We start from the raw sequence: 9,282 nt of genomic DNA on the forward strand, positions 1-9,282 counted from the left end.
AATGACAGAAAGTTGTGTAAATTCAACATGTAATTTAACTTAAAATGCGTTAAAGAACAAGAAGTCCCACATGAACATATTGCATAATACTACCCTACAGCATGCTGATTTCAGAGGTAGAGGTTTTGAATAAACATCCATTTTTCTACAGAGATCACTGTGATATTTTCAGCTAATTAAAAACTTTATATATACCCCAAGAAAAACTTGGGGGAAGTGACTTTGGGACATTGTCTAATCTAAACCCATTCTCAAAGATGCTCTAACTTCAACCAGGTTGCTAAGGGCCTTGTTGAGTTTTCAAGATCTCAAACAATATGGATGCCTCATTTTCTCTGGAAAATCTGCTGCAGTGCTTAACAGTGAAGTTTCAGGGTTTTTCCTTATGTCCTACTGGAATGCCCAGCACAGGAATTTGCAACTGTCCTCCTGGCCTTCATTGAGCACCTCTGGGAATGGTCTGGCTCTTCTTTAGACTGGGGTGACTGCAGCACCCAGGAGTTCTACAGTCAGATTCTAATGCACTTCAAATCCAAAAGGAAGGGATGTAGGTTACTGCTTCATACACTATAAAGCTCCATTTCATCAGAAAAGAGTTGTTTGCATTCTTAAAACACTTTGGTTTTGGGGTTGGTTTCTGTTTGTTTACTTTTTAAATACAGTCACATTCTGATCTCTGTTGGAAGGGAAGCTAAAGTTCCTTGTGTATACTTGATGTCTTGGGGTTTTTTTAACAAGTTTCACTGGTGAGAAAATAATGCCATTTATAAGCACATCCTGTAGGTTTGGGATAATGTTTCATAAAAGTCAAAATGTGTATCTGAAGCATGTCAAAATGCTAAGCTTCTCAATCTCATAAAACAGAAAACCCTCAAAATGTAAATAACTGCAAATTAAACTACAATCAAACAAGACTTGTACACATGCCCTTTTTAATATATAAAAAGCATACCTTTGTAGACATTTAAAGTTATAGTCCTAACAGCAATCCTGACCATGCTTTCGGGGTGGTTAAAAAATTTAATAGCTTCAGTGTACAAAGCGAAGTCATTAGTGTGCTGCAACAAGGGGAGAGAAAGCATTTATTCATTAAACATGTACAGGATATTTGTTGGGATTCTGTATGAAAAACGTTTTCTGTGGATTAATATGGTATTTTTACCTTCTATTTAAGTAACGTGAGTTTACAATGCACAGTCAGCTGCATTTGTAGCTCTGCATTAAAATAAACTGCTTTAAGCATCAGAGCTTCCCACGATTACTGAGCACATACTCAGTGCTTTTGTGCCCTCTTCTGGCAAAAAGCAGAGTGGAGCAAGGAAAAAACCGATTTCAACTTTGCCCTTTCATTACTCAGGCTTTTTGGACTTTGACTAAATATCTTAGAACCAAGTGATGCAATAGGAAAGACCCTGCTTACAAAAGCACAAGAAAGCAAAGCATAAACAAGTCAAATTCTCAGGGCAGTAAAATTCAGAACTCCTGAAATGGTTCGATATAACACTAACTTCCAGATTTTTATTTTATTATAGTTGTATGAGGACAAAGATCTTCTTTACCATGCTTCTGCAGAGATCCCCACAAATGAATCCTCAAATCACTGGTATTATCATTATAAAAATAAATGCAAGACATTATGAGACAAGAGACTAAATAGAGTATGTGCCACACTGCCATCAATTTCTAATTCAAGCCCACTTATCATTATACTGCAACTTTCTTCACTTACCTCGTTATAAAAGAAATGTACAGTATGATTGTTGAGCTTCAGGGAAAGAGTTTTCAAAAATGATATGTAGTATGCCATGATCTCCTCATCAGAAAAGTCAAATTTGTGAACAATAATAGAATTTACATAGTTATTAGAGAGCAGGTAATCTGAAAAATAAGAGATAGGTTAACAGAAAAAGATCATTATGGTAACAGGCTGTATTTAAATACCAGATAGCAACAAACTACCTGATGCTTGAAGATACCAATTTTTAGCCAAACAACTCATGTGATGGCTTCAAGCAGTAATATAAAGGAACTGTTGCTTTGTTTGTTCCCTACAAAGGTCTTTGCTCCTAAGAACAACTGAGAATATACTTCACCTTCCTCAATTCACGTAGGCTCTGCAGCTAACAACTCTCTTTTCCCCCCAAATTCTAAATCTCTGAGGCTTGAATACAACTTTCTCTTCATGATAGTTGTGGAGTACATGAAACTAACTATTAATTCTCCATCCTCTTCATATTTTTCCAAAAACCTTGAAGTAAATGCCCATGGCTGAATGTCAGCACCACTGATGTCAGAAGAGTGTCAGTACAAATTATACAGCACAGCTCCACCACATGATCTGCAGCAGCAAGTGAACATTTCAGATCACAACTGACTTAAAGAACCTCTTGAAATACACTGAGTGCTTCAGCAGTACCAAACAACTACTCCCATACTACTGAAAATTTACATTAAAAGGGATTTTGGAGTCAATTTACACTATGTTGGAAACGTTCAATTAGAAATATTGTTAGTAACACATATAGTTCTGCAAAAGGTTACTAATAATAAATTTCATTGAATGAAAGGGGATTCAATCAAATCTTGACCACTCAATTCTAAACAGTGTAGAAGTTGTGCCCTTACACAGTGATGTTTCATGACTGATGTTCTCAAAAAGGATGTTGAGAGTCTGCAGCAGCTGCACACACACGTAACGACCAGACTTCTGGCGCAAGATGTTCAAGAAGAAAACAAACATATTCTTCTCCAAGAAAAAGCTGAAATAAAAGAGAGATGTCATTAAGTCACATGCTGTAAATAAAGGAACATAATGACATAAATTGGACGGGGTCAGGGATGATTCAAGGCAAGTTTAACAAACAGCATGTTTTGCATTTCTTATGAAAGAATTATTTTGCGAAGTTATATCTGTATAATAAAAGAATAGCTTTCAAAAACTTTAGGTATTAAACAAGGTGGCTTAAAAATTCAAATTATGCAAATTTGAAGAATTTCAAATTTGAAATCAGGGCCTTTTTTACTGTATTTTAGTATATTCAACTTATCAGGCAGCTTCCCTGCCTTACAATCATAATTTGAAAGGGGAAAGCCTCAAAATAAAGGTTACATTTTGTTCACATGCCCCTTTTAAGCTAACACACTTTTTCTTTTCAACACTGCAGACCTTATTTTTGATCCACTTTAATTATTTTTTCCCACACCCAGATAGGCATTTCATGGTTTATTATGCAATTCAAACAGAATTGAACACTTGCAGTGTTTTTAAACCAGAAATGCAATATAAGAGAACAATGTGGACTCTTTCCTACCAGGATATCACAAATACACATTTATGAAAATTGCTTTTAGAAAAAACTCCTCATTCCTAAAATTCTCCCAAGCAGAGAAGACAGTGAGGAATGTGACAGAATTACAGTATAGATATGACTAATCAGAATAATTTTCTTGGTCCACATCATAACCAATTCATGATGAATTAATCTTGTAACAAGAAAACCAACCACACCCTAGATAGGTAATTAAAACCACCAAACACTTCAGCTTTTCTTATCTCAATCACAAATTGCCTTTGTAAAAGAGCAAGTGTTTTGAAGCAAAGGCACTAAATACTGCCATATTTGCAACTGTATTTGTTTTGAAGTTCATTTTTCTATCACCCTATTTTATAAGGATTAAAACAACACCTGACTAAATCTCTAAATATCATAGCTAGAATAAGACATTTATTTGTGATATCTTAGGTAAACTGAAGTGAACAAATGGAAGTAATATGATATTAATAGATGTATTAAGTAAATCTGGGCCCTAAAATCAGTTAGTTTGTATTTATATCAAAAGAATGGAGAGTCAAACAAAATCAGTACATGAAAGTGGCTCTGGACTTTGAACATATTTTAAAATAAACAAATTCTTGTATGATATGAATATGATCCTGCTACAGGACAGGGTTTTCTCCACACATTCAGGATATACAGTCTTGGAAGAGTTAACTTTTTGAACTAGAACTCTGTACAACTCTAAGCATTCTTTAAAAGTAGAAGCAGAGTCCAAACTGCTCGGAAGTACTCACTCAAACACTGAGCTGTCATTCTGGTCCCCCCAGATGAGGATCTCGGTTATGGAACGAATTGTCTCCACCAGCAGGTTTCGGTTGTGATCTGTTACTGTTGTGTTTTTAGTCAAAATATGATACATGTACCTAAAAGTAAAAATAAATACAAGTAATATGCTGTCCTGACACTTTGTCTTTAGTGACTGTAACTTAATGTAGACCCACACATATGCACACACTATGTCTAATCATTGCACAGTTTTAAAATCCTAAACTTTCCTTTTAATACTGATGCAGAAAGAAAAGCAGTTGTTAAACAGAATATGTGACAAAGGAAACAAGTCCCTAACTAGCCAGTTATGAGTGTTTATGCATATGTCAAAATGGGACTAGAAATTGTGTAACACTTGTCCCACAGTGCTTCTTATGTGAATCTCTCTGGAATATGTTGAAGTCACAGGAGTGATGAGCAGGAAGAAGAAGAAATAGAAGAAGCAGGTAAATATGCAGTAGCTGGTATGGGGAAGTGTAATTATGGAAAGAGGTACATACAGATCTAACTGGAGAAATCAGATCCCTTCTCTTGTCAGCAGAGATCCTTTACAGTCACATCAATTTGATGTTTAATATCAGGACTGTCAAAGAATATTCATTCATCTTGGCAAAGCTTCATCACCAGGTCTCTGGCCCCTCGAGCATAGAAATACTGATTGGAAAGGAGGCAAATTCCAGCTTTACCATGACAAAGGGCAAGAGTTTAAAAAAAGGGTATGTCTGTATCACACAGGTGACAGGAAGCTAAATAGAATCTGAAAGGTTTGTATTCTAAGTCTGAGAATTTTACTCATCAAGGTTAAGCGCTTTTTCCCTCCCCAACAATAAGTTGTTTCATCATTCCTTCTGTCCCACAAAAAAAAGGGGAAAGGGGGTTAACTTTGACCATATTTACAGTTTACTTAAAATTTGCCAAATTTTGTTCGGGGAACCTTCCTCAAACAGTTGAGGAACCTTCCTCAAACAGTGGCAGTTGAGCTGCCAGTGAGTTGGGCAGAGCTTCAAAGGACCTGCTGCAAGACACAGTCCATCCCCACAAGCCATGCAGGGAGCAGGTTTTCAGAGGTGGTGATATGGTAAAATGCCCTATGCTGTGTGCTTGCTGATCTTGATATTACTTAATCATCACACAACATTTTAGTGTGTTGAGTACAGCACAAGGACACCCAGAGGCAAACAGCTCTCAGAAGTTCACAGCTTTAACAAACTTGATACACCACATTACCTTCCCTCACCCCCAAAATCAGCAGTGTGACAAAGCCTATCTCACATTACCAAAGCCATTATCATACTACATAGATCACCAGACAGCAAAGGAAAGAGGAGGAAAAAGAGAAGACACGGCAGGAGACGGGGGCAAAATTGGTTTTTCATAAATAAAAAAACTAAGTAAAAAAAGATATCTCTCTCGATGGTGGTTTTTTTCCCCCCTCATAAATCAATACTCATTTTCAAATCCAGAACAGAAATTGCTCAGACTGAAACCACTTCAGGAAAAGTTGATTCACAGCTACCTCCTACAGTCATAATTGGCTGGTCACGTGTAGTACCATAACAGTCACTAAATAGCCAGCCAGAGAGCACCTGCAAATCCTCTTCCACTAATCCAAGGATCACGGTTCAAGATTCCTTCTGTGGCGACTGACAGTGTGACAGCTCACAGTGAACACGTGAGAGCTTAAGTCTGCCCATGTATGAGAATTCCCAGAGTTTCTAAAAGAGCACATGGCACAGCAGTCCCACAAAACCTTCCCATCATGGCACTATGTGTATTATCAGGACAGTGAATCAAAAGACAGAGCACAAACTAAGTCCCTGCTCTGAGCTTGCAGCAGTTAATGGAGCAGAGATGGCAATTAGATCAGTTCATTCCACAGACCCCTGGACAATAAGTACTTTTCCTGACAGAGTTAAAGAGAGTAATTATACACCACATTACTTCACATATTTTAGACTGTTTATTTGAAGTCACATATAAATGATTGCATCTGTGAACACACATGTCTCTTTAATCAGTCACATTATACAAGCTTGGAAATAAAGTTTACTCCAGCAGTAGAACTCTGGGAACAGGATGCAGTGGGAAGAATTACATGCTATTACCTCACCTGGGGAGCCTAAGGAATATAGAGTATTACAGATGCAAAAAGGAAGACACATTTAATGGTGAGGAACACATTATCTCCAAATTTATTTACTTAATATCAGCATTACTGCAAAGTTCCTTAATTTGTTAAGGCACTGATACAATTAGAAGAAACCTGGGCTTCACTTTCAAGTTATTCCTTTATCTATTTACTTGAAAAGGAATGAGAAAGCATGCACAGACTTCTTTCTCTTTCCACACAAGTAAAATAACATACGATGAGAACAAAGTATCACACAAACCCAGTATTTTTATATTTAGACAAATCCTTAAAGCCTCTCTAAATTCTGACTACAGAAGGGTCAAGTTCGTGCTCCAAAACACAAAATCCCTCAGAGGAGGCCTTTGTTATCCCAATATCTGAAGACTGGGTTCAAATAAACAAAAACCCATCACATAGGAAGTGTTAAAGTACTCAATACAACCAAGATCAGTGGGAGATGCTGCCAGCAACTTAACAAAACAAACAAAATTCTGAACATTTTTCTGGTAAGAAACCATGCTCAGAGGGGTAACCTAAAAACTCATGAATACAGACAGTGTGTATTAATGACTTTCCTACTTATTACTTACAAAAATACACTAAAACAGGTAAGAGTTTAGAAGTCAAGCAGTCAAATTTTAAAACCCCAGATTTAAGTATAACATGCTTGTCTCTTCACTCTGCTGTAACTATGTAATTACATATTGTTCTCACAGAGGAAACCCAATGCATAGCACAGACAGGACCTCAGGAAATGAATCACCTGCGAAAAGAGACTTCAAGCACACACCTTTATGGACACTGCTTCTGACCAAGGCATGGGAAATGTTCAGCACCCAACTTTAATGGCACAAAACCTGTTGTGCAATCACTATGCAATTAAAATACCAAGTGCAAAAGCAACAATGGGGAATGTACTTAAAGGTAATAACAGGGCTATGTAAAATATCTTAGAAAAGTAGGGTGAAAAATTGCATCTAGGAACAAAGATGCACAAAACCACCAAGTTCTCTGAAATATAATGGTCAGAAGCACCCAGGTAGTGCATAGTCCTGTTTCATCCCCCTCTAGATCACATTTCAGAAGTTGAATTAAATTGTAACTGTTTTCACTAGACTGACAGACTGTATAAAACACTTAATACAACCAGCTTCACAATTTTCCTTTAACCAATCCGTTCTATGGCATGTTTGCAGAAAAACTAAAGAGTAAAATTTCAAAAGCAAGCTTCAAAACAAACTGCTTTAAACTGATGGGAAAGATCCAACATTTACTGACAAAAAGCAGTGACTCTCTTGGTATCACTAAACAGGTGCATTGTTTACAGTTTAGACTAAACTCTACTTTATGCCAGTTTCAAAATAAAACCATTCCCATAAGGCTGACCTGGACAGATTTCACTCCTATAACACAGCATAAGACACCTTTTACAGGCTGAGTTTATCTGTGATAGCAATGCTGGGGTGTTATACTCAACTCCTTCACACGACATGGGGTTGAAAAGATGAGAATGCAGACAGCTTATCAAGGGATCTTATCTAGACCAACTTTCTTTCATGACCCAAAACAAAGACTCTCTGCCCTTTTCTTTTCTGTTACTTCACCCACTTCAGCTGCTACCTCAGAAAAACCCTAAATTTCACCTTACCTCTACCTTTGCTGTTGAAATTCATGCAGCCTGGCTAAACACTTAGAACATACATAGTCTAAACAGATTAAAGGTCTTGTCTGTCCTTTCCATATTACCATTTCTGATTCATAATTAAAAAAGGCACATGCAAAAAAGCAAACAGACCAAAGCCAGTATTTTAACAGAGAACTATATTCTTCAATTCTCAGATAAGAAGTCAAGCATAAGCCACAACACTTCTAGCCCAATTTTTGCTGCAAATCAAACAGTGTGTAGTTTTTGTATTCTCTGTGGCTCCAAGAGAACATATGGACACATTTTTCTTCTCAAGTCTCCCTCTCACCAGCCTATTTTTTTTTCTAAACTTAAAGTTCAGTTTCTTCAAAATTCATCCTGTATCAGCATTCTTGCTCTATCTTCAAGTGTAATATCAAAGTCAGACAGTTCTAAAGCTCCACTAGCACTGAGTACCTAATCATGTTACCTCCTACGTTAAATAGGACATTCCTATGTTTATATCTGAGCATGACTTCCCCCCTTTTTCCTGCAGTGTTAGAACATGTTGACTTACTAGTCTGACCTACCGTGCAAAATTACTTCTGCAATGCTACTGCCTCATCAGTTTTGTATTCATGCACTTGATTTCCCTGTCTTTGGCAAAAAGTAATGCATTTCAGTTAGTCTTGCTCATTTTGAACATTTTTCCAGTTTAGGGACAAGGACCAGAATCCATAATTCATGTCAATAAGGCAACTGCAAGATCCAAATCTTGCACAGTGCATCCTGCTCATTACTGTCAGCCCCCATTCATGTCCTCCTTGTAATCTCACTAACCATTGAAAACTCTCACTCATTTTTTTTTCAATGAGCTACATATTCCCAGTGATTTCATTTAGAAAACGCTTCCTCTCTTAATGACCTCCTTTTCTTTTTCAGTACAAAGTAGTTATCACAGAGGATCTAATTTTTCTCGCAACAGCACAACACTTAAAATGGAGCAGAGAAATTAAGTTTTTTTATCCCTTGCCATCCTGCCAACTCTCCAGGGGCAGAGCTAGGAAAGAAAAAACAACTATTCCATCTTCTGCAGACAGCAGTAGCACAGGGATTTATACGGGGCTCCAGAGACCACCGTTACAGTTCTCAAGCAGCTGCCGAGCCCCGCAATCCAGGCACATGCCCTGGACGTGCCGTGACTCACTGCTCACACCGACACCCCGCACACCTCCGGCTCTGTCCTGCTTACACTGGGAAAGGCTCCTCGCTTCCACCTCCCCACTACCGGCGAACAAAGTTCTCCCCCAAGAGGAGTGCGACATTTCCCGTAGTTATCACCCCTCGCACTCCACTCCGCCCAAGAGTCCGTGGCAATTATTAAAAAATCAAACAGTGAGTGTGACATGACATCACACCAC

General features: G+C 37.7%; 1 protein-coding gene across 4 annotated transcripts in view; it reads right to left on the reverse strand.

Moving 5' to 3' along the window:
- The window catches only part of CLEC16A (C-type lectin domain containing 16A), a 54,518-nt gene extending 50,321 nt beyond the window's left edge, over positions 1–4,197 (reverse strand). For all 4 annotated transcript variants that reach the window (XM_018067463.3, XM_018067462.3, XM_018067464.3 and 1 more), the window contains exons 1-4: positions 4,073–4,197; positions 2,626–2,759; positions 1,730–1,878; positions 953–1,058 (exon numbers count right to left, since the gene is read on the reverse strand). In XM_018067463.3, the coding sequence (XP_017922952.1) occupies positions 953–1,058; positions 1,730–1,878; positions 2,626–2,759; positions 4,073–4,197 (514 nt within the window). The remainder of the gene's footprint in view (positions 1–952; positions 1,059–1,729; positions 1,879–2,625; positions 2,760–4,072) is intronic.
- Between the last annotated feature and the right edge of the window lie 5,085 nt (positions 4,198–9,282).

The sequence above is a fragment of the Manacus vitellinus genome, unplaced genomic scaffold (assembly GCF_001715985.3).
Source record: "Manacus vitellinus isolate BGI_N305 unplaced genomic scaffold, ASM171598v3 scaffold_12_pilon, whole genome shotgun sequence".
Taxonomy (NCBI): Eukaryota; Metazoa; Chordata; class Aves; order Passeriformes; family Pipridae; genus Manacus; species Manacus vitellinus.